Source organism: Protopterus annectens, chromosome 8.part0 (assembly GCF_019279795.1).
Source record: "Protopterus annectens isolate FY-2018-M chromosome 8.part0, PAN1.0, whole genome shotgun sequence".
Classification (NCBI taxonomy): Eukaryota; Metazoa; Chordata; order Ceratodontiformes; family Protopteridae; genus Protopterus; species Protopterus annectens.
Window position 1 is genome coordinate 658,215,438 of NC_056741.1, and position 26,568 is coordinate 658,242,005.

The 26,568-nt window shown below is 41.5% G+C and overlaps 1 protein-coding gene across 1 annotated transcript in view; it reads right to left on the reverse strand.

The window, feature by feature from the left end:
- The window catches only part of LOC122808968 (immunoglobulin kappa light chain-like), a 716,203-nt gene that overhangs the window by 48,977 nt on the left and 640,658 nt on the right, over positions 1-26,568 (reverse strand). The window contains exons 4-5 of the mRNA XM_044080134.1: positions 14,952-15,056; positions 14,829-14,859 (exon numbers count right to left, since the gene is read on the reverse strand). Of these exons, the coding sequence (XP_043936069.1) occupies positions 14,829-14,859; positions 14,952-15,056 (136 nt within the window). The remainder of the gene's footprint in view (positions 1-14,828; positions 14,860-14,951; positions 15,057-26,568) is intronic.

Sequence of the window (26,568 nt, forward strand, 5' to 3'; positions counted from 1 at the left end):
GGACTTAGTGAAATATTGTGATTTCAGCCACTGCAGGAGACAGGCTGCAACACTTCTATACAATGTATCAGAATTCTGAAGTGCTGTGTCTACCTACACTATCAGGATCCTCTTGTGGTAGTAAGTGTTTTAGGTTCATAGGTTCATATCATACTAGGCTATCTGCCCTAGGGCATTTATAAGCCTAGCCAGAGTGTGTTTGGCTTTCACCACCCATTTTAAATTAATTTTGCTATGCCCTTTTTCGAGGTTAGTATACTGTGCCTCTGTCTAACAGTGACACAGAAGTGATACCCGGGGTAAACCTACGATCGCCCATCCACTCATCCATATTCCTCTTGAAGAGAGTCAATGAGGGACTCTGCCTAACCTGGACTGGGATTTTATTCCAGAGTGAAGGGAGCCTCTGGATTATGAATCTGTCCCTCCAGCATGTCCTATTTATTTCAGTGCTGAGATTCAAGTCTCTCGAGCGTGTAGCTCGATGGGATTTGGATTTTCTGAGGTGCAGCATGTCCATTAATTCCGGGTTGGACATGGCCTTATACGTCAGGCACAGATCGCCTCTGAGCAGGCAGTATGCCACTGAGTAGAGCTGGAGTTTCTTTAACCGGGCAGCATACAGCATCTGTTTGAGCCCTTTGATCCTCTTGGTGAGGTACTTTTGGGGTCTTTCCAGTTGCTGCAGGTGTCTGGTAAGGTACATCCCAAAAGGGGCATTGTACTCAATTATGGGCCTGATGAGGGATGAGTAAAGAGGCACGATGACCTCCCTGATCTAGATGTGAATCCCTTCATGATTAGGTGGGCTATATAAAATGTTTTTCTAACCACTTTGGCCACGTGGTTGTCAAATGAGAGATTGCTATCAACTTGGGTCCCCAGGTCCCTAATTACTTCTTCTGTACTTAATGGATTACCACCTATGTGGTAATTTGTGAGCACTTTGTTTTGCCAAAGGGATGACTATACACCTTTTGGCATTTAGCTTGAGGCCATGGCTCTGGCACCAGTTGTCTGTTTCTATGAGGCCCTTTTGGAGGATGCTTGTGTCGGCTGGAGAGTCTATTATGTCGCCCAGTTTGCAGTCATCTGCAAACTTGGTCAGCCACAGTCCTTCCGTGTTGGCCTGTACCTCTGAGAAATATATACTGAACAAGAGAGTTCCCAGGACTGAGCCTTGTGGGACGCCACTTGTAACTGGTTTGGAGTCTGACATGACTCCAGCAATTCTAACCATGTGGGTTCTGTCCTTGAGCCAGTTTGCAACCCATCTAGTGACACAGGGGTTTATATTTAAGCTGGTGAGCTTATCTATAATGCCCCAGTGGGGTATTGTATCAAAGGCTTTTGCGAGGTCCAGGTAGGCTGTGTGGACCACCTTCCCCTCATCAATGGCCTTGGTGACTGTTTCAAAGAAATTGACCATGTTTAAGAGGCAGGATCTGCCCTTAACAAAGCCGAACTGGGTAGGATCCAGTGTCTGTAGGTCCCCAATATCTTTATTTATGAGGTCCATGATGATCCTTTCCATAGCTTTGCAGACCAAGCTAGTCAGGCTTATGGGGCGATAGTTTCCAGGATCCGTTGAGGCACCATCTTTGTGGAGAGGGACCATTGTTGCTGTACACCACTCTTTGGGTACATATCCTGTAGTAAGGCTGAGATTGAACAGTAGTTTTAGGTTTGGGTTTAGCGCTTCTTGGAGTTCATGTAGGACGCAGCCCAGGACACCATCTGGTCCCATTGATGCTATGTTTTTTGCTTTGGATAGGGCGGCTCTTACCTGAGCATCTGAGATGTCAGGGGGGCAGCACTCTGCAGGGATAGATATTTGCCCTTTTGGTGGGGAGGGGGGGGAGAAGTTTGCGCTGAACCTGTCAGCGAAGATGTTGGCAATGTCTGTGGGTTCAGTGTATTTTTTGTCATTTTGGACTAATTCTGAGCATATCTGGGAATTCCCACCCAGGTTCCTAACATAACTAAAGAAAGCCTTGTGATTATCCTTAATGTCCTGTGCAATTTTTCTCTCGAAGCTGGCCTTAGACGATTTTATGAGTGCCCGTAGGTTTTTGCTAATACTGATCAGAGATGCCTTCCCTTTTTGGGATTTTGCTCTATCATGTAGTAGCTTCCTCCATCTATTGTATAGTTTTTTTATGGCTGGGGTCCACCAGACAGGACGTTTGGCTTTGGAGGATTGGGTCTTGGTTTTATTTGGGATTGCATGATCCATGCATTCCTGAATGTGTTCATAGAATGCATTTATAAAGGATTCTGTGATCTGGGCCATATTTTCCACAGGCTCGGGGGGCTTTGAAGGATTCCATCTCAGTTTTGAGGAGTGCAAAATTTGCTTTAGAGAAGTTTTTCACTGTGGTTTTCTGGGCAGGGGGTGGGGTCGGGATGTGAATATCCAGTGAGATTAGTTTATGGTCTGATCTTACCAGTGAGGGATACACTTCTGGTCTGGAGCATAGAGTCCCCATATTGGTGATGATCAAGTCCAGTATGTTTTCCCCTCTTGTGGGAGTGGTAACAAGTTGTTCCATAGCATTTGAGTTTATAAATTCTAGGAACCTTTGGGCTAGGGTGTTGGAGCTAGAGTAATGCTCCCAGTCTATGTTTGGGTAGTTGAAGTCACCCAACATAATGGTGTTTGGAGAGACCTTCATATTTTCCAGTGTTCTCAGGAAGGCCGAGTGGGGTTCCTGGGTTTGGGATGGTGGTCTGTAGCAGGCTATAAACTGGAAGGCAGTTTTACCCACTGTTAGTTGCACATGGATAGTCTCTGATGCTTCGTGCTGTGCCACCACCTGGAGGTGTGGGTATCTTTGACGAATATTGATACTCCCCCTCCTTTTGTGGTTTGGTCCAAGTTTTGGGGCCGAAAAGCATGGTATGAGGTATAACCTGGTAGTGCCGGGGTGCTCTCGGGAGCCTTGAACCAGGATTCTGTTACTGCACAGATATCGATGTTCTCCAAGCTAAGGAGAGTTTCGAGTGCGTGCATCTTGAGGTTTAGACTTCTGGCATTGAGTAGCATTACTCTTAGTTTCTTATCCCTTGTGATACCTATGGAGGTGGGTTTGTCTTTTGAGCCTTGCCTAAAAAAGGCACTATGGGGGTAGCAAGAGCCTTTGCCAATATCCGAAAGCCCAGGGGTGACAGGTGCAAGCCATCCCTAGCGAAGCATCGTGGCTTGTCGAGCATGTCATCCCAGGCTGACAGGCATTGGATCCCCTTTGAATGACACCAATACTTAAGCCAATTGTTGAAATTGATCATCTTGTCTTCATATTGTGGCATCTTTCTTGGCGAGGGTAAGATGCTACTCAAGATCAGGGTCATGCCGGCCTGGGCTACATGCTCAGAGAGCTCCTCTATGTCTCTTTTCATGTAGTCCATGGAGGTACATCTCAGGTCATTCACACCAGCATGGACAATGACTGAGTCATATTTGTACTTGCCTTGGAGTGACCTGAGTGCTTGTGTTATATGGCAGATCCTAGCGCCTGACAGGTAGCTCACCGAGACCTTCTCCTTGTTCAACCTGGTGAGCGGGACGTCAGTGTGCCTGATGATAGAGTCACCTATTACAAGTGTATCAGGTGTGTAGTTTAGCCTTAAGGGCTGTGACTGTTCGGCACACTGGCTTTATGAGCTATGTGTTGCACGTGTTTTGTTTTGGGGTAGCGGTTGCTTGGGTGTCTGCTTTGGAGGTCTCTGTTGCTTAAGCAGATTTTTATTTAGAGCCTCTGAATATGTTTTTGTGTGTTTATGTGTTTGGTTTGCTGTCATGGTAGGTCTATGTGAGACTGAAATTGTAGTGAGTGTAGTTTCCTTCTCCTCCTGACTGGTTACGCCGGTACTGAGTTGGAGAGCTTAGTCTCCAGTTTGGCTATATGGTTGCATCTCTCACATGTTTTGGAATTTGTTGGGAGGAGGAGAAGGTTGTCTGTGTACATGAGGCAGTTGTAACATTGCCTCAAGATTCCTAGATTCACCAGCTGGACCAGAGAGGAGATTGACAACTGACCTTTGGACATGCTAGAATAGTATTGGGAATTCCTTTATAATTGAAAAAAAGGGCCAGTGGAGAACATGGTACTCAAGGGGAGTTTGTGAGGGTGTAGTGCTTTTAATTTTTTAGTGCTGACTTATATAATTGCTTTAGTGAGCAAGTGCCAGGTAACTTAAATGCAATGTGTTACAGGTAACTTAAATGCAAAAACAACAAAACAGTAGCTTTCTTTCAAGTGAAACAAGGAAATAAGTACAGTAAGCAATGCAGATATCACTAGGGATCCACAGAAGCACTGAAAAGCCGCGTTTTAGGTGGAATTAGCATTTCAGGGAAATAACAAGCAAACAAACAACAAGCATACAAACAAAGCTAGATTCAGCAGGCCTGGATATAGTCTATGCTACAGCAAACAAGGTGTACCAGTTTCAGTAAGAAACAGTTCAAATATGCAGGCACTATAAGCCTTTAACCAGAAATTCCCAGCTCAGAAGGGCAGAGTCCAGCCTCTCCTCCCACAAGAGTGCAGACTACGAACCTTCTTAATGTAAAATAACTGGCCTGAAGCCCAAGTACTTAATCCAGAACTAATGCACTTTTAGAATAACAGACACTGAGCCCCCAATCAGCAGTTCCCAACTTAGAAGGATGTAAGCTACCTGTCCTGCCACCACAGTGTAGGCCACAAACATTCCTAATGTAAAACAACTGGTCTGAAGCCCAAGTGCTTAATCCAAAAGACTTAGAATGATAGCTACACTTTAATCAAGTTACTACCAAGCAGTAATAAATATAATTGAATACTTTAAAGAATGCCTGGATTAGTGCTCAAGTTATACAAACAAAGCTAGATTCAGCAGGCCTGGATCTAGTCTATGCTACAGCAAACAAGGTGTACCAATTTCAGTAAGAAGCAGTTCAAATATACAGGCACTATAAGCCTTTAACCAGAAATTCCCAGCTCAGAAGGGCAGAGTCCAGCCTCTCCTCCCACAAGAGTGCAGACCATGAACCCTTTTAATGTAAAATAACTGGCCTGAAGCCCAAGTGCTTAAACCAGAATTAATACACTTTTAGAATAACAGACACTGAGCCCTCAATCAGCAGTTCCCAACTTAGAAGGATGTAAGCTACCTGTTCTGCCACTACAGTGCAGACCACAAACCTTCTTAATGTAAAACAACTGGTCTGAAGCCCAAGTGTTTAAACTAAAAGTCTTAGAATGAGTTACACCAAGCAGTAATAAATACAATTGAGTACTTTTAAGATGACGCAAAAGCAAAATAAAGTAGGAAGAAACACAAATACAGTAAAAGCAGATACATTTTTTTTAAGTGGAAAGAGAGAAAGGAAAGAGAGAAAGGAGTAGCAGAAACTAAGCTGATTGGCCTTCTCAAATGTTCTCCCTGTACTGGGTAGAATGAGGTAATGACACTAGACTGGGAGGAGGGTCCCAGATCAAATTTACACTAGGGGCAGGCAACTGCAAAGCCACCAACTATAAAAACACTATACCAACAGGAAGGGAGGGTGGGAAACAAACTGCAGAAATGTTTCTCACAGCTGAAAAGCATCAGTGAGCCTTTAAATGAAAGTTTTAAACAGCTAAGGAGCCTCTAGAAAAAAATAGTTTAACTGCAACAAGTTATCAGAAACAAACAACCCAACAGATGCTTAATAAAAGTGGACAATTTCCAGTTAATACCTCACACACAGTGAAACTAGCTAGAAAAATACACAGTCCACAAAGTGCTATAAATAACAAAGAAATAAAGAACAAAATAAACAAAAAACAGGATACTTAATGTTATATATTATAGCTCTGAGTTTCCTCAGTGTCCTTCCTTCAATCAGTTCAATGTGAAATGGCAGAACACTCACAACTCAACTTCTTAGGTAACAGAAAGTTGAAACCTGAGACAGCTTTTAAGAAAGAAATCTCAAAAGAACCAATGAGGTGCTTAGTCTAAGCTGTATTCCAGGTGAACTCAGTCAGCCAATGACCTCAAACAATTCTCTCTCACTGAAATGCCTGATGGCTTTGGGTAAACCAAGATGTCCCTGAATATGTGCTCAGACACACAGCCTCCACAAACACTAGGCCCAAATACAAGCCTGAATATGGAAATGCTACAAATATCCCCACTACTTAGAACAAACTGCAGAAATGTTTCTCACAGCTGAAAAGCAGCAGTGAGCCTTTAAATGAAAGTTTTAAACAGCTAAAGGAGCCTCTAGAAAAAAGAGTTTAACTGCAACAAGTTATCAGAAACAAACAACCCAACAGATGCTTAATAAAAGTGGACAATTTCCAGTTAATACCTCACACACAGTGAAACTAGCTAGAAAAATACACAGTACACAAAGTGCTATAAATAACAAAGAAATAAAGAACAAAATAAACAAAAAACAGGATACTTAATGTTATATATTTCTATCATATTTCTCCTCTGCTTTCTTTTTATACACTGTACACATTAAAGGCCAGATTCAGAAAGGTGACTATTAAGTGTATTCGTGTGTGTACAACTTGTGGTAACCATTTCTTGTTTAGATTAAGTCCTACCATGTGTGCAACACTGCTGGGGGCTGTCTCTGTGGCCTATCATAAATGTTAATGAAGCATTCCAAGGCAGCAGCCTATACTTATTAGCCATCTGCTGTCCCCATGGAAGTGCCTGTGGGATGGTATTTTGTGTAACTTACATCACTGTCCATGTTAACGAGCACAGATAAAATCTTATGTTCACCCAATCATGCTAGAGGTCTATACTTTATAATTTACTGGATAAGTAATTTTGGGGCATTGTCCAGATTTTCACAGCATGCCTAGATTTTTGCTTCATATGTTTGGTCTGATTCTCATAAAACTTTTGTTTTTCTGCCAATTCTCTGGGGATTGATGACATTAAATAATAACTTACATTTGAGTTTTACACTTCATATCCTTCAGAAAATGCATGCCAACACAATACCTGTTGCTCTAGCAACCTTCTAAGTTTATAAAAGCAATATTTAAAATCTGTCACTATGTTTGAGCCACCCTCACTATTTTAGGCTTTGTCCAGGTTTCTGATGCAAACAGGTTGACAGGTATCATACAAAGCCTGAACTATGACTGGCAATAACCAATTAAAAGCCCTGTCACCTTTCTCAGTATCCTATAGACTTCTAAGAAGGCTTCCTGGTCTGGCATACAAGGCATCCTCTGACTATACTGATGGATTTGCTGCATATCTACAAGTCAAATGACATTCAAAATCCTCGGTCTAGTGATCTAAACCTCTTCTGCAACATCAGCAAAAGAATTTGAAGAGACAGGTTTATCTCGCAGAGGACAATACTGCTCTAGAACAGACTCCTCATACACATAAAACAAATCTTATCCCTGTCCATATTCAAGTGTAACTTATATCTATAGATCAGAAACAGAACATTTACCCCAGGACTGCCTCCTGTACTAATAATGGATAGAAGCAGCTCCTAAATACTTTTTCCCATGCATGGATCCCCAATGATGATCTATGGCATGATCCCAGTTATTCTCAAAAGAATTATTATATAATTATTGATCATGGGGTGGGTAATGCCAATCTAACACCAAATGGGTAGATCAATTTAACAACAAAAAGGGATACTGGCTAGGCTTAAAATGGCCCACAAGACCAGCTAGTCAATTATTTACCTATGAATCTATGAAGTAGAGCAATGCCATCACACAGAATAGTACAATATTAGATTTAAAATAAAATAGATAAATGGATAGATAGACAGACAGACAGAGATTAAAATCTACTTATTAAATTACTTATAATTTACACCTAAAATTATGCATTTAAGAATGTATGATGGTGTGGTCAGTAGCAAATATCAAACAGCTTAGAAGTGCTCTGAGTCCTGATACCAGTAGTGGGCCCCATTGTCAGTGTCAGATCAACTACTGGCCTTTACCATACATCATGGAATGTGTTATCATGCTTAGACAATTAGGTACTAATTAGTTTGATTTTGCAGTTTGTAATTATTATAATATGTACAAATGTTTTACCATTTGCTAAAATATAGTCTTGCCAGATTTGTATTATGGCAAAAAGAAGTAAAAGTCAAACACATAGGATCTACTTTTCATCCAACAATTCATGTTATTGAACAAATGATAACTACATTTTATTGTGAAAAATCTGAGAATCTGTGTAGCCTTTTAGTGACTACAGCAAATAATTGTGGGCAGTATTCCCAAACCTCATCAGCAATTGTGTAAGACTATGTTAATTTAGACTAAAAGTCACATTCCATAGAATTGTGCAATTCACAAAAGTCCTAGAAATTAATGGAATGTCCACATGCTCTACTAGCTACCTGGACAAGCCCAAGTGTGGAGTAGGTGTGCAGATGATATGTATAGGTTCATAGGTTCATAGGTTCATAGGTTGGTACTAGGCTATCAGCCCTAGGGCCTATACAAGCCTAGCCATAACAATTCCCTGGCTATTTCTTCCCACATTATTTACTTTCCTGGACCCCTGTCTAGCAGGGTGACTGACGTGATCCCTGGGGTGAATTTCCTTTCTCCCATCCAATTGTCAAGGTTCCTCTTGAAGAGGTCCAAAGAGGCACTCTGCTTGACATGTATGGGCAATCTATTCCAGAGTCTGGGGAGTCTCTGGGTCAGGAACCTATCCCTCCAGCATGTTTTGTTTATTGTGATGACAAGGTTTAGATCCCTGGAGCGTGTAGTTCTGAGGGATTGGGATTTCTTTAATTGTAGCATGTCTAACAGCTCTGGGTTTGACATGGCCTTGTATGTTAAGCAGAGATCGCCTCTGAGTAGACGATATGCGACAGAGTATAGCTGGAGTTTTCTAAGGCGGTCAGCTTAGGGCATCTGCTTTAGGCCTGTGATTCTTTTAGTGAGGTATTTCTGAGGCCTTTCCAGTTGTTGCAGATGTCTTGAGAGGTACATACCAAATGAGGCGTTGTATTCTATAATGGGTCTAATGAGGGATGAGTACAGTGGGACAATGACCTCCTTCTTTCTGGATGAAAAGCCCTTTGTGATGAGGTGTGCCACATAGAAGGATTTCCTGACTGTTGTGGCGATGTAGTTATTGAAGGTGAGACCACTGTCCACCTGTGTCCCTAAGTCTCTTATCACACTTTCTGTGTTTAGTGTACTGCCACCTATATGGTAATTCATGGATACATGTTTTTCCCAAAGGGATAACAATACATTTTTTGGCATTGAGCTTGAGCCCATGGCTCTGGCACCAAGCATCTGTTTCTGTAAGGCCCTTTTGTAGAGTATCCACATCATTTGGGGATTCAATAATGGCTCCCAGTTTGCAGTCATCTGCAAACTTTGTTAGCCAGATTCCCTTAGTGTTGACCTGTACTTCAGAGAAGTAGATGCCAAACAAGAGCGGCCCCAGGACTGAACCCTGAGGTACTCCACTTGTCACTTGTCTGGAGCTGGATTTGGAGTCGGCTACTTTTACAGTGTGGGTTCTATCAATAAGCCATTTAACAACCCATTGGGTGACATAGGGATTAATGCCCAACTTAGTAAGTTTATCTATGATTCCAGAGTGGGGGATGGTGTCAAAGGCCTTGGCATGTATGATCATATTCTATGATTCACAAAGGTGTGAACTATGGAGGACGGTATTTAGGTTAGAATTACACTTATTGGACAGCAAGTTTGAAATAATCACACTAACCAAACCATGTGAACCTTATGTCCTGAATAATTGATGTTGTGCTCAGCAGAACTTGGATGGGATTCCACACAAAGGAATCAGCCTGGTTAAGGAGTTTAACCAAGCATTTACCTCATGCCTGATTCCATAACCAAAGACACTAATGGTCCTAAACTGGCATATGTTAAGAGGACTTGTAGAGCCCTATACCTGATTACAAATGGCAAATCAAATTTTGCCCTGCCAAAACACTTCAAAGTTGTAGACTGACAATGTCTGATAAGGTATAATCCTAAATGCATTATGTAGCCCACTGAAGTCAAAGAGTGGTTTCTCTGCTGCAACAGCTCAATTTGAAAGAAGAAACAGTTACTAGTGGTAGTACAAGGTGGGAAGCCATACTGTCTTCAGTAGCAAGTCTCTCATACAGGCTGAACTGTGCAGTGACTGTTAGATAGATACTGGAGAGATGAATATGGACTGCATGCATGTGCAGTAATGTGGTTTGCAAATCATCCATGAGTTCATAGAGACAAACTCTAACAACTGTTTAACAGCCATACCAGTCTGTAGATGGTTAGAATACATACATAATGGCTATGGTACTGTCATGCATGCATTATCTCATCCATCATACAGGTGATGCTGTTTTGCTGAACTTCATCTTCAAATCGCAGCTCCATTTGAATTGCAGCTCTCTTGCTGCAAGGAGACATATTGCTTGCAGTGAGTACATTACCCTAGAGGAAGTGCTGTGGTTGACAGATGGCTTCAAAGAAATTGGTGGGTTTACTAGGACCATCGTAAGGATTGTGCTATACCAGGAAAGTGAAATAAATTTCATTACCATAGAATGTTTTAGATTAGAATCACATTAACTACTCCTGGCATTGTGGGTTTCCCCTTGATGGCCCTCAGTTCGCTTTATCAGGAACTGTTTTGGGTGTATCCCATCCCCAAGGATTATGCCATTGTTATGAATGAGGATGCAAATAAAACTGAAACCAGCAAGGCAGGATGGTAGATGCTCTTCATTATGTTACTCCAAATATCTTGGATTACAGATCCATGTCTAAACTGCAGCAAAGCATAAAAATATTACTGATTGCAAAATAAAATGTGTTTATACATATACATAAGATCCTGTTGTGATGGGCATGCCAAATAAAAACAAGAGAGTGTGACAAGCACACATGATTGTTCCATATACACACTGTGACTTACAGCAATACCAGCTGTCGTAACTAGCATACTATGCAAATGACCTACTCCTTCATCATGTCTAAAGAGGATAGACATTTTAAGAAACTCTCCTGACCTAGACTGCAGAGAAGAGGATACAACATGGTGAGCCTCTCTCCTATTGTCTCAAAACACCAGTCTATAGTGGTCATTGAACTACCAAGATGCATAGTGATACGTGAAACTCAGACAACTTTTACAACCATAAGTCCCCTGTAATTTGGTTATATATGCACACACATTTTGAAAGCATTTCCTGGTAAACACTCCCTGATTTCCTGTACCTCAGTATGTCATGCATCTACGTCCACTGGGACTGCTGGTCATGCACAGTCCTGCTCCCTTTATGGCATTTGGTATATCCATTGTAATGTGTTACTAGACTGTCCTCTGGAATGGGCAGCATATGCAGATCCTAACCTGTAAATGAGCAATACACAGCAGCTGGGAGGCAGATCAGTAATATGTCTCAGAATGACAGTCATTATTGTTGCTATTTCCCAGTCTAACAGAATCAGCACCATATCAGCATACATCAGGCAAGTACCTATGTACATTGAACTCCAACTGTTCACTATACCAGGAAAACGTCTAAATAAAACATGTACTGATGCTTGCAAATGGTAAAGAATAAAATGTATTGTGTAACATAAGGGGGCATCTGTGTTAAAGCATGTTGCATGGAGACTAGTCAGCATTGTTCTAGGACATAACTGTTATAACCATACAAACTAGAATGGTTATATGCATAACTGTTCCACACTTGCTGATGCCTAGATTTTATTTGTTCAAATGAATATACACACAAACACACATCCACATATGGGCACACAAAAACACAGACAAATCCATATATTCAAGTCATGTTATTTGGCTTGTGCCTGATGACAGAAAGACAGCCAGCAAAATTTAAGAATAGTGATAGGCAGCAGTTGTATGTTAACAGATAACTAGGACTGTTGATTGGACAATGCCAATACTACAATCTGTGTCTAATACCACATTTTATTTATTATTTATTTAACATTTGTTGACTGGAAAAGTCCAAATAGGACAGAGCCTATTTTCAGCAGATGCCTGGGGAGAAACACTCTCAACACATGCTTTTGGAATGTAAGAGGAAACTGGGGTATCCAGAGGCAACCCACATGAACACAGGGTGGGACATACAGACTCTGCATGAAAGGCACCCCAGCCAAGAATCCAACCAGAGAACCTCATGCTGTGAGGTGACAATGTTAACCACTGCACCACTGCACTGCCCACAAGGCACACTGCACTGCCCACAAGGCACACTGCACATTAACCATTATGTGACTGTAAACTCTGACATCTGCCTGACTATTCCTAGCCTGTTACATTTAGTATGTATAACAGAAATTAGCTATTCATATACATACACTATAGTCATATGTGTGCAAAGAAATAGCAAAATAAAAGAGCAATTGCTACTTATTCAGTATAGACTATGTCACAAACTGTTCTTGACTTAAGTAAGTGAAGGCGTACTACACATCACACTATGAAACTGAACACAATTCATTGTGAGATTTGTCCTGTAACACACTATAATTTCTGTAAGATCAGTACTTAATTGCATGTATAACTACCACTGTTTGATGGCAGGATGAAAGAAGGGCTGTCTTTGCTTATATATTTATCTTCTGCTTCTTATTAGACTTTTGTTTGTATTGCAGCTTTAACCATTGTATTCTTATCACTGATTTGGTGTTCTTCTCTCTGGCTCTCTGCTGCACAAGGGCCTACTATAGGCCCAGTTGGCCTAGCCTGGTCAACAAACTGGCAGTCCTCACAGAGATAACTGCAAATTTGTACAACATAGTTTAAAGTTTAATGCTGAAATTGCAGTACACATTTTTTAATCATTTTGTTGGCTCTATGCGTCCTCTCCATTTAACTGCTGCCACTTTCTTTTTTTTTCTATATCACCTGATGAGAACAGTACATGGGATGGGTGTCATACAGGCAGCCAAAAGGGAAGTTTCACTGTGTGTCCCTAACCCTTCCTCCTGGCAGCAGGCATGGAAAGAAACAGGAATGTGGAGGAATCCTATGCCCTCTGGCTATTGTGTTTGAATGTCTGTGCGTGTGTGTATTCCCACACAGAAGCCTCTTTAAGTGCTTCCATCACCAGCTTGGGATAAACAAGCCTATGCCTCCTGGTTCTCCAGCCTCTGGGATCATGCAAGCCTCTACTTTTGAGGGAACAATTGGCTGACTGTGACAACATCCCCCTTCCTTCATGGTCAGTGATCCAGCATAAGGCACTTACTTCCACTATTCCATACATTTGTTCTCAATTTTTGCTGTATTCTTGTTTTATTCAGTCTCAGAAATTATTGTTTTAGTAAACTGGTGCATGTTTAAATTTTGCATGCATAATGTCCCATAGTTTTTGCATACATACAGATACACGCAAAATACCAGAAAGAAGTTTTGGAACATTACATATTGATTAACTAGAGTTTTAGAATTGGAGACAAGTTTGGCATGTTTACAAGGCGAAATTTCATTAATTGCATAGAATGAGCAGTCAGACTTGTAAATTTTGTAAAGCCCATTTTAAAATACTAATAATGCACAATATGGTGTGTATTGTGTTAGTATAACCTAAGCGCTGGTGATGATGGATGCACTCTGTACTAATTCTCAGGCCATCTCTTTCTTCCTGTTATACTTTATGGCTAGAATGCATGCCTGACATTCTATAACTCTAACAGTATGGGTGAAGTAAATTAGGGCAAATATGAACAAGACATAAAACTTTTAATTTACATATTTAATGGAAGAGATCTCTTTACATTGTTCTTTAAACATCCTTAGGCTGCAATGGAAGTGGATTCACTGCAAGATTATAGGGTTTCATGCAAATATATTTTTGTATGCTTTTTTCTTTCCCCCATCTGCCAAACATCAGACACTTCTACAATGCATTTGTCCATTCATTATTCTGTGAAATGAGAGGTTTCAATAGCATGGCAGTCATTCAGGAAGCTGTCAAGGATTATTACATTTCAATGGTCTAATCTTACCCCTGGTGGCTGAATGCATGCTTCTGGAAGCAAGGGTCGGTACTGCCTTCCTTGTTGCCCAGGAGTGGCTCCAGCCCACCAACTAATGCTGTGCTGTTCTTAGCCACTCACTTATAACATCCCCCGCTACATCCTCAGTCTACAGGTAACAAATGTTTCCGAGAACAATGTGGTCTTAGGGTGGGTTTTATCCCTTGGTGTCATAATGCAGGCTAGTTTGCATGCTTGTACTTCGTGATGGTTTCCTCTTTTTCTTTCTTTTGGTGTTAGCAGATCTCATACAGTATTGGCATAATGCTTACATCCTCACAATTTATTTCATTTCAGAAATGTAACTATATTATTTAAATTAGCCCTTGAATTACATGCATGCACTCTATTTTGATTTCAATGCAATAATGTCATGACTGAAACAGAGCACTCATGATACAGTCCACTCACCTGCCTAAAATAATGAGAACATAAAATAAATTGTCATGCATAATAATTAAACAGCATTTAGAATGCTTAAATAGCTGCCTGACTTTAAGCACTGAAAATATCTACATAGTGTTAGTTATTACTTTATAGTAGTGGATGAGTAAATTAAATCATCCACAGATACAGGTGATCAAAATACATGTGTTCATATAACATTTTGATATGACATTCTTTTTAATAACCTGCATTTTTTGCAAACCTTATTCAAAAGGAAATATTTCTCAAAAGGTATTTGCTTTAAAGTTCATTAAAATAACTAATTGCAATATGAAACATTATTGAATGAAAAACACAACAAACAAAAATAAAAGGAACAGGATGACAAATGCTTACCAGACATTCCTATCAGATTCTTTTACTTGAGCTATAAAAAAGGAATTGACAACAGTATTTAGTGAGACTCAGCCATTTATCTCATTTTGTTGTAGAATTTGGCATAAAAGAAAAATACTTTACCCAGTCTAAGCTTTCTTCGATAGTAGATTATAGTGCATATTACAATAATGAGAAGAACAGCAGAGACTGCCACTAAAATTACTTGCGTTTCATTGACTTTGTAAGCTGTAGCAAGGAATAAAACATTCAGAAAGATTAACAGGAAAGTTCATACCGAGTGAAAATTCCAGTCACATAGGCAAGAATTTGTTATATGAATCTATACATTCACTCCTAATCACTTGCGATACTGTAAAATCTGCTATGTTTATCATTGTAATTCTCATTTCTTAACCTAACGTGCTTACTAATTCTTCTCCATCTACCCAACTTATCTGTACTGTATATACAGCAACACCTTGTATTCTATTAGTTATTGCTATGCAATATTCACTGTATACTATTGCATATAATTTGCACTTACAACATTTATATTATATTTTTATATGACTTGTCCTTGATAGATTTTGTATTTTGTTCTATACTCTGTATATGCTATTCTTACTTGTTTTTTTTCCATGTCATGACTGAAAAAGGGTCAACAGGCCAGATCATTCAACTAGAAAAGACAATACAACACATAAGTTAATAAATAATTTACATTGAGTATAATTAATGAGTTTGTTTATGCCCATTAATTTTCGCAATGTTTTAAATACAAATGCATAAGCTAAAAGTTAAAGTACATTTGAAAAAGGGGTACACCTTTTAATTTTGAAATTCCACAATCCTGACGTTCACAATACCAAACCCAAAACCTCGACATTGTAGAACCTTGAAATTAAAAAAAAAAAAACATGCCCCCGGATTCATGAAGATCGGCACAAGGCCGGCGTAAGGCTTGCGCCGGCCGTGCTGCGTCTATATGGAGTAGTAGCACCATATGCATATTAATGAAGGCGCGCAGCCGCCACAGCCACGTGCAAAGGAAACGTGCACGAGTGCATGGGGCGGAATGAAGTTGCGGAGGGAGGCGTGTCAATGTCGGCTGTCGATGAGCAACCTAAACTGCTGAATATTATATCCCGTCTGCAATAGTAATCGCACCTATCAGTGTCCGTGGAGACTGAAACATATACAAAGCATGCAAGATAGTCCCTGTGAACAGAAAATGAAGAAGCAAACACAAATGCACAGTAGGGAATAACGGGTCCTGACCCTTGAACAAATGACAGAAAAACCGTGTGCCTGTAGTCCAACGTAATGTTGATAGCTATACCATGTGGAAGTAAAATGTATCATATGTTAGGGCACCACCAAGAGATACGTCCAGCCCAATGGAGAGGGTCAACAGCTGACCCATAATGTGAGGGAGGGTACATAGCTGTGCAGATGTGTCCATAACAAAATACACAAGGAGAAATGTAGATATGTGTATGTCCGAATCATATCCCACAAGGGATGTAATAGTCACATACAAAAGGTATGTCCGTATTCCACATAACAAATGTGATAGGGAATAGAATACACATGTAAACGAATCAGGATCATAGTAACAGCTACAACAATAAGGACACATGTAGGCCAAAAGGAACAGTATGATCCGTTCCGTCGACTAAGATTACCACCTGTCCCACTTTGTGAGTGACAGTCCCTCTGTGGGCAGATGTGTCCTGACACAAACTTGTAAACATGGCAAATGTCCAGAGATTATAGGACATAATTATCCCTCAGATGTCATGTAATAGTTGCATGAAACAGTATTTATCCGTATGTATATTACATAAATGTCAAAAGAAACAGAATAAACCACAGAAATGCTACAAGACTAAGCTTAGATATAGACAAGAATTGTAAATTCTATCTGCCGAACTGACCGTGGGTATGTGTCGGCCTGTAAAATGTGCTGTGTTCACCGCAAATGTTACACCGTGGCCAATTGAAAAGGTGGAAACAGTACCGTAGACTGTGGGGAGGCATTGTCCACAACAGTCAGATATGTGGAAGGAATAGCATGGACATAGGAAAAGGTGCCATCCTCCCAATGAGTACAACAGGTATGCAAAACCCGGAAGTCAGCGGTAGAAGCCGAACTTGTATGTGACACAGCCGAATGGGTAGTACCCGGATATACCAACCAAGTAATGAAAGTGAAGTATGACCGTGTACCTATGTGTGTGAGGTATAGCACGTGGAAAGCAAACATGGCAGGGTAGTCCACACAACCATAAATGTACCCGACACCTGTAGGGTAGTCAATGTGCTACTCTGGCCGTGTCATGGCCCAACAAGCAAAGTAGTGAGCTATCGGGTGTGAGGAATCTGCGTGTGAGGGGTGGATGGGTAATGGTAAAATCTGCAAAGGCGATACTATGTCGTATGCAGAAAAGGTGAACCAGAGGTATAGGAGGGGTAGCGGGTGAAGTGGACAGAAACACAAACACATGGAGAAACAGCTGCAAGACAAGCAGACAGTCCATAGTGTAGAACACAATCCCACAAACATATGAATATGGAAATGTGCGATCCAAATGTATAGATATGTCACCGTCACATACCCACAGGTTGGCCCTGATGGAACTGGCCATAACAAATGCAACACACCTGGCTGCATAATGGGCTACCCAGCATTCCCTCCACATCACACAACCCACCCCCGTAACAGAACATCCACCAAATCCAGCCGTACTTGGCCTACTGGTTCGTTGTAGACACAGCTACACATAGTGACCCCTACGCATATGTAGTAGGTATTGTCACCCTAGGCATTTCCAGGATTGCAAACCAAGTATCCCCTGCATGTTAAACCCCCTGCACATTTTCAAAAAGCCAAAATACTCTTCAATATCGGTTTTGTTTTGATCTGGTCCAATTTTTGGAATATCCCTCACGGGATAAGTAACCTGTGTAAATAGTAGAATGGGTATGATGACATGATGCCCAATCCGGTAGATATCTGGACACAAGTTGGAACGTGAAGTAAAGGTCCAAGACACTGTCCAGACCTAAGTGGACATGCATAACCTAGTACCCAGGATAAAACACCTTCCCGGGACGCACGTGTCCCGACACGAATAGGCGGGAGAATATAGTGCACACATTTGCATAGTGGCAAATGGCAGAAGGGTGAGGATGACACCGACATTAACAGGATAATCCTGATGAAGTGTGAGGGATACTTACTGTGTGCAGGCGTGACCGACCATACCTGTCAACCTGTGTGAGCTAGATATCTGGACAGAATTCAAGTGAGACAAAGGTCCAAAAGCAGGTACAATTTGCAAAGATAGCTGTTAGAATATATTCATTTATGTGCACTTTGAGTACCCGGGAAGTCCACTGGGCCAAGAAGTGCCCAGTTTCAGTGGACGCCCGGGGAGAAAAACTCCATAAGCAATACAAGGAAATAAAGGTAACATAATGTTAAAGGTAAAATACAAGAGTAAAATTCATACAGTCAAGAAATACACATACATAAAATGTGCATAATAATCCAGAGTTTTGTAGTGGTAATATAGATATGTACAACAATTACATACTTGGAGTCAAGTGAGTGTCAGCTAAGTCTGGTTAAGCTGGAGGGTAGAGAGGAGCAGAAGTATGGAGAGCTCAGAGGAGTGAGATTCCCTAGAATTTATATCAGGTGCAAGCAGGAATATATCCATCTGGATGGATAAACATTAAAATATTATAGAATAACAGTTTTCACAATGGCATTAATGTCCGGCTTATGAAGTCTGAAACTCAAGTGCCTGCAAGCATGTTCCGACTTCTGTCTGTAATGCCGAGCTACTGCTGTGCCAGAACACAACAGCGTATTACAGAGGTCTGTACCATACCACTCAACTGTCCTGATATTCGCAGAATGACCAGAGTGTTGGCTCATATTGTTGGTGTGTGCCCCCGACAATTTGCGTCTGTCTGGTAAATAGCTGAGGATTGACGTAACTAAATAATGAGGATTAAGTATAAGACTCCACATCCTGCAGAAGAGTCATGATAATGCAAAATCTAGTATTCTATCAACATTCTAAGCTTGTAAGGACAATAGTTAAAATGTGTCCCTATTACTCTCCCCATAATGTAGGGTTTGCGCAGATTTGTAGCTATAAGAGGTTGAGAGGTATGGTCCATACATATTTGCAGTAACAAACCTTCACATTTGTGTAATGTACAACTGCATGCCTGTAATTACATCATGTCCAAGATAATAATCCCCGTATGAATGAATAAAGGTAATAGTCAAACTTGAATGCAAACCCCCCCCCCCTCACCATGGAGTATGGACCGTAACAACCCCACCCATAATATGTAGTGCCAACAGAATAAGCTCCTGACAGGTGCCCAAACACCTGTGTCTATAAATACAGATAAAATGTTCATTCTAGGGATAAGCCCCCTGTCCATATGCTTCGTCTGACATTTGAACTCGGCCAGGGAAGTTCCATTCACCAGGCGGACAAGCCTAAACCCAGATCACTACATGAAGACCCTGACAATCAGAGACCTGTATGTGCCATGACTATATGCCTTGGTGTTCTGCATATCCTTGGAGTGATTAACAATGCAGCTGGGGTCCACAGCAGTAGGCAATAGGGAATGTGTAATATGTAGCACCGCGTTTTTCCCAGCAGGAGAATGGATGCCTGTGTTGTACGTGAAGCGGTGAAGCGTATGTTGATGTAGCTAAGTACTATGGGTATGCATATCAATGAGGTAGAACAGCAACAGAATAATGTTTCCGGCATCCGGCCAACGTGAATGTAGTCCTGGTTGACCTACGACCACTGCACATATAACTTTAAAGTGTAATGAATGCATTTGTGCTGTACACACATTTAAATATGTGAAGGTGAACCATGTGTTTCGCATCAGTCTGTAAACCAGACTACAGATATGTAAGTGTTACGGTCAGAAGTAGGAAAGGCCACGTAAGCACAAATATCTATTAAACATATGTAACCCACAATATGTATATGCAAGTGCGCCTGCGCGTGTGTGATCCCCTCACAGCATAGCAAATGAATGCTGTTTCCTCCATGTTATATATACATGGCTCAAACCTGTTAACCCCATAAAGTATGAAACCAGACAAAGCCATGCAAACTAGTGGTACAAATAGGGACAATCCCGAGATATGTGCCAAAACAAACATAGAAAGTGGATAGAATAACAGGTGTGTCAGTAGCATGGATTCTCTGAAGGGTATGAAGTCGTATCCTGAACTGCTTGTCATTATTTCCCAATGTCAGTCTTTAATTAAATGCCACTAAATTGCCAGATAGACACAAGGTTATGAAAAACAGACTGAAGATAAGAGGCAAACAGCTGTACATTCTGTGACAATCTGTACAGTTGAAAGGTATGGTATGGATATAGATATATGTGTATACGCATAATCCACAGACGTAAACCAAAGCAAATTATGAAATGAGGAATGTACATGTATATATGTATACACAACAAACATATGTCCCTGTAGATATAACACATGTACATAAATAAACCACAGTATAGCTATTATGGGTAGACAAACGGACATGCATGAAGGGTGAATAAACCGCTGCTTTCCAAACCATTGGCCGGAAAGTATCAGTGTGACAGGCCGGTAAGTTCTACACTTTAAACATGAATATAGGTGTCCTTTGCAGGACCCCAAAAATTGATCCATACGAAAAGTCAACCGTCATTGATGCCGAAGAAGTGACAGCTGCAAATACGATATAGCTGTACATGCAACAGTAGCAGGTGCAAGGGTAATAACACGTATCGATACAATGTATGACGTACGACCTGATATCCAGAGAGTAGGGAGAGCTTAGATGTGTCTCCAGACTTTATTACCGCTCACATTAAGCATGTGTAATGGGTACTGTGGAGGGGTGTCCGGTATGGGAATCATGGGTATGCAGAAATGGGCCTAGGTGTTGGTTGGCACAGATTTATGAGGTCCGCCCCATGGGAGTGATGTGCGTATAGCACACGCCTATATTCTCAATAACTGTTCAAACCATCTACTGGATATTGTGTAAACCATTGTGGGAATATGCAGGGACCTATATCAGTGTCATACCTCTCAACCTCTTAGACCAAGACATCTGGACAAAGCCATCAATAATGGAGGGATAAAGGCCCAAAAATAGGTACATTTATTAAATATGGCTCTTACAATTAAAGAAATTTGATAGAATAACAGATTTTGCAGTAGCATGAATTGTCTGAAGAGTGTCAAGTCTGAAACGCAAATGTCTGTCATTATGTCCAGATTTTAAGCCTCAATAATTTGCCAATGACTTACCATAAAACCACAATATTATGAAAAATAGACCAAATATATAAGGAAAAACTCTGGACAGTCTGCAAAAATCTGTACAGTTGATAGGTATGATCAGTGTCATGTAGGCGATTATCATGGATGGACATCCGTACGACCAACATGGTAACCATACCTGCCAAACTGTCATAATAAGAGAGCTGCACTAAGGCATAGTACATGAAATACAAATAGGGGGACTATATTAGATATACCCCAGACAAAGTTAGAACATTGAGAGAATACTGGCGTAGTCAGGAATACGGATGTTATGAGGGTTACTAATCATGACATAGAAATGTCAGTCATTATCATCTAACCGCACAGTCTGTAATGCCTTGCCAGTAATTTACCAGAAATGCACAATATTATGACAAATGTAACAAGATCATAGGTCAAACCACGGGTCGTGTACCCATAATGTGTACAGATGAGAGGTATTAAGGTAACCTGTCCTAAATAAAGGAACAGACCTAGTGATACTAAGTGGACAGGTGAGAAGAAAGATGTCAGGACAAATGACAAAACATGTACAAGTCTAAAGCATGTACCTCGACATATGTGAATGACAACGTATGCCCTGTGAAAGTCAATGTGGAAGGCAATAGACTGAAAAGACAGGTGTCCCTCAGGGTGTCATGCAGTGTCACTGATACAGTGTCCAGTCACCCATACTCGTACGTGAGCACTGCCACTGACGTAAAGCGCAAATACTGGCATACACATAAGGTACATGATAGAATAAGTAGTGCGGTTAAGCACCTGTTGGCCTCTGTGAGGACTACAACCCTCTGGGTGGGTGTGTTCTGCAATATAAATGTAATGGCATCTGTCCTGTGATGCCACCATACTTTGTGCATATTGGTGTAAGAATATTGATATCCTGTATCAGACACATACTTCGCAACTGTTCAGATTTACGCAGAATGTGAAGGGTTATGCCTCATATGTTTGGTGTGTTCGTCCTAAAATCTGTACCTTTCTGGCAAATACCTGAGAACTGATGTCATTCAATAATGACAAACAGTTGACTTTAAGACTCCAAATCCTCAGAAAAGTCATACTACTGCAAAAGCGATTATTCTGTCAACTATCTACGTTTGTAAGAACATTATTTAAAATCCGCCCCTACATGTTCCGCCATCATTTTAGGCTTTGTCCACATTGTTGCTTTAGGAGGTAGAGAGGTATGATCAGAAACAGATAGATGTCTGAGGAAACAGCATTGTCGACTGCAACATAACTCAGAAGGTATGAAAAGTGCTGCAGTAGGAAGTTCAGTATTGGCCGCAGGTATGTGCTGACATGTCAAATGACACAGCAGTCTACATGAAGTACCCATAGGGCTGTCACCTGTACAAATGATGGCAGTGGGACATACCCACAGCCATGCACACACCACAAACAGACATAACACACAGCAAAGCCTAGGCCATGATACATGAACCTCTGGCATGTACGAGTACAGTGAGAGTACAGCAAGGAAAGATGTCTGCCAAGCTATGCAGCAAACTCCTGTAGGGGCATGTAAGAACCCCCGTAACATGAACGTTGCACAGACAATGTTAGCATTTGCAACATACCCCAGTTGTATGTGAAAGTTATGCAAATATGTGATACATGAAACAGTCATCTGTCCGTGCAAGAGCAGTGTTATGTGCAGAAATGTACCCGGATGATAGGCGACTAACATTCTGCACGTTGCTAAATGGAGTAATGACAGCTGCAAATACGGTATGAACACAGTGGAAGAAGCATGCCAATATCCAAATCTAAGGCCAGTGGCATTATTGTCCATTGGATATCAATAAAACTGTAGTTGTCCTCCCCGATCTCCGGTGTGGAAGTGTAGCGCAGCGCCACAGGAACACGCTGCGCTTCAAAACAACTCAAATATGTATAATATACAATACAAATGTAGATTTAGTTAGATGTTAGTACGCCATGCGGATGAATGGCAAGCTGGAGACAACATGGCTACTGCATACTGGTTATCATGTGTGGAAGCGCTCTGCCTGAGATGTAACGAAGCATTTGTAGTCAATCTGATGCAAGTGAGGCTGAGGATAGTGAAGCACAACATGTCACTCCATATGGGCCTAAGCCTCAACAGTGTAGTGTGGGATAAGGAGATGAGTAGAGTACAAGATAGGTGACAACATCAGTGTGTATGTATAAAACACTGTACTCTTACCGGAGCAGTGTCACATGTTTGCTGTCAGTACTCAGGGAAGAGCCGTGTTATGAGGTATCCTAGGTAAGTCAGGAGACTCACGGTGTACTGCAACCCTACCCACAGTGTGTCTGTGCCCGTGAGCGCCAGTAAGCCCGAGGACGCATGTGTGTGTGCGTGTCAGCCTGTGTGCGCATGTGGAAGAATGAGTAGGCTACTGTACGAATGGTGAAGCCTGTGTAATGTCATGTATGCCAGTGTACATGTTTGTATTATGTATACATGTGTACTACACACATCACACACATACTGCACACTCACACATGCTGCCAATAGTACACACATCAGTGAAATGGCACATGAATGGAGAATACAACATCAGAATTAACAGTGCTGTAAACTATGCTACATTGATGGTCACAGCTGCAATGCATCATGCCTGCTGATATACACCTGGAAGTATCTCAGTTTGTGTTAACAGCAGTGTAACATCAGTACAGTGGAATAAAGCCACCGTGTGCATCAGCACCAGGTTACTCTGATCTTGCATCAATGTTCCACATCACAGGTAGTGGCACAGGTGACATCATATGCAAAGGGCATGGTGCTACAATTCCAGAGATGCCATTGAGCCATCCAGTTTACACGTAGGTGTGTGTGTGTGTGTGTGTGTGTGTGTGTGTGTGTGTGTGTGTGTGTGTGTGTGTGTGTGTGAGTGTGTGTGTGGGACAACAGTTATTGCATGGCCCAATGGTGATGCAATGGGAATTGTGTATGTGATAGCCCTAACTGTTTGTGGTACGTGTGTGTATCTGCACATACACAGGTATAGCATGTGTCAGCCATATACAGGAGGTTGTGGGACAGTCACAGACTGTACCTGCCAGGCTGTACAGATCGCCATTTCTGGCCATGGACACCCCTCCATGCATTCAACAATATTCCAGTCCTGCACCTGGCAATGTATACACATACAGTCTTGGGATCTGTATCACAACCTGTGGATAAACGGGAGTCAGTAATGTTAACCTGATTTGCAGAGTATTGTCATTTAATACATAGTTATATGAGCCATACTCATCCTCCAAAGTAATAACCACTGCTGACTGTTGCTGAGATGTGCACATGACCGTTTAAAGGTGCCGTACTATCATTGTTTATAATGTCCCTTGTAATACCCAGCAACAAAATAACTGGTCACTACACAACTATAACCCAGGATCACTACAGCACACAGTATGTGCACTATCACAGACCCATAGCAGATATAGATACATCCAAGGTGATCATGTACACAAAATGCGGCACATTCAATAGTGCTAATATCCACATACATATATATATATATATATATATATATATATATATATATATATATATATATATATATATATATATATATATATATATATATATATACACACACACACACACACACACTTGGCAGGGTTGGGATTAGAACACAGACCTAACTACCTTATCACACTACAGCATTACGCATATACAGAACACGCCACCGTGATTACTAGATCACAGCAGTCACAGAGGCATATGTCTAGCTTGCTGACATCAGCATCAAAGGCAAAGACACCATACGGATTATATGGAGAGTGAATACTGTAAAAGCAATGTACTGTTGTCATGCAGCGGGAAACACCCACACACACACGTGGCAGGATTGGGATTAGAACACAGACCTAACTACCTTATCACACTACAGCATTACGCATTTACATAATGCGCTACCGAGATTACTGAAGACAGCACTCCCAGAGGCATACTTCTAGGTGGGTGACATCATCCACAAAAGCAAAGATGCCTATAGGGAATGTATGTGGTGTGAGGCATCTAAAAGAATGACGATGTCCCCAGGCAGCTGGAAACATACACACACACACACACACACACACACACACACACACACACACACACACACACACACACACACACAATTGACAGGGCTGGGAGTCGAACATACACCTAACTACCTTATCACACTACAGCATTACGCATTTACAGAACGCACTACCGAGATTACTGAACACAGCACTCCCAGAGGCATACTTCTAGGTGGGTGACATCATCTGCAAAGGCAAAGAAGCAGATAGGGAATGTATGTGGTGTGAGGCATCCAAAAGAATGACTGTGTCCCCAGGCAGCTGGAAACACACACAAACACTTGACAGGGCTGGGAGTCGAACATACACCTAACTACCTTATCACACTACAGCATTACGCATTTACAGAACACACTACCAAGATTACTGAACACAGCACTCCCAGAGGCATACTTCTAGGTGGGTGACATCATCCGCAAAAGCAAAGACGCCGATAGGGAATGTATGTGGTGTGAGGCATCTAAAAGAATGACTGTGTCCCCAGGCAGCTGGAAACACACACACACACACAAACACACATACACACACTTGACAGGGCTGGGTTTTGAACATACACCTAACTACCTTATCACACTATAGCATTACGCATTTACAGAACGTGCTACCAAGATTATTGAACACAGCACTCCCAGAGGCATACTTCTAGGTGGGTGACATCATCCGCAAAGGCAATGATGCCGGTAGGCAATGTATGTGGTGTGAGGCATCTAAAAGAATGACTGTGTCCCCGAGCAGCTGGAAATGCACATATGCACACACACACACACACACACACACACACACACACACACACACACACACACACTTGACAGGGCTGGGAGTCGAACATACACCTAACTACCTTATCACACTACAGCATTACGCATTTACAGAATGCGCTACTGAGATTACTGAACACAGCACTCCCAGAGGCATACTTCTAGGTGGGTGACATCATTCGCAAAGGCAATGACGCCGATAAGGAATGTATGCGGTGTGAGGCATCTAAAAGAATGACTGTGTCCCCAGGCAGCTGGAAACACACACACACACACACACACACACACACACACACACACACACACACACACACACACACACACACACACACACACACAGGGTTGGGAGTTGAACATACACCTAACTACCTTATCACACTACAGCATTATGCATTTACAGAACATGCTACCGAGATTACTGAACACAGCACTCCCAGAGGCATACTTCTAGGTGGGTGACATCATCCACAAAGGCAAAGATGCCAATAGGGAATGTATGTGGTGTGAGGCATCTAAAAGAATGACTGTGTCCCCAGGCAGCTGGAAACACACACAC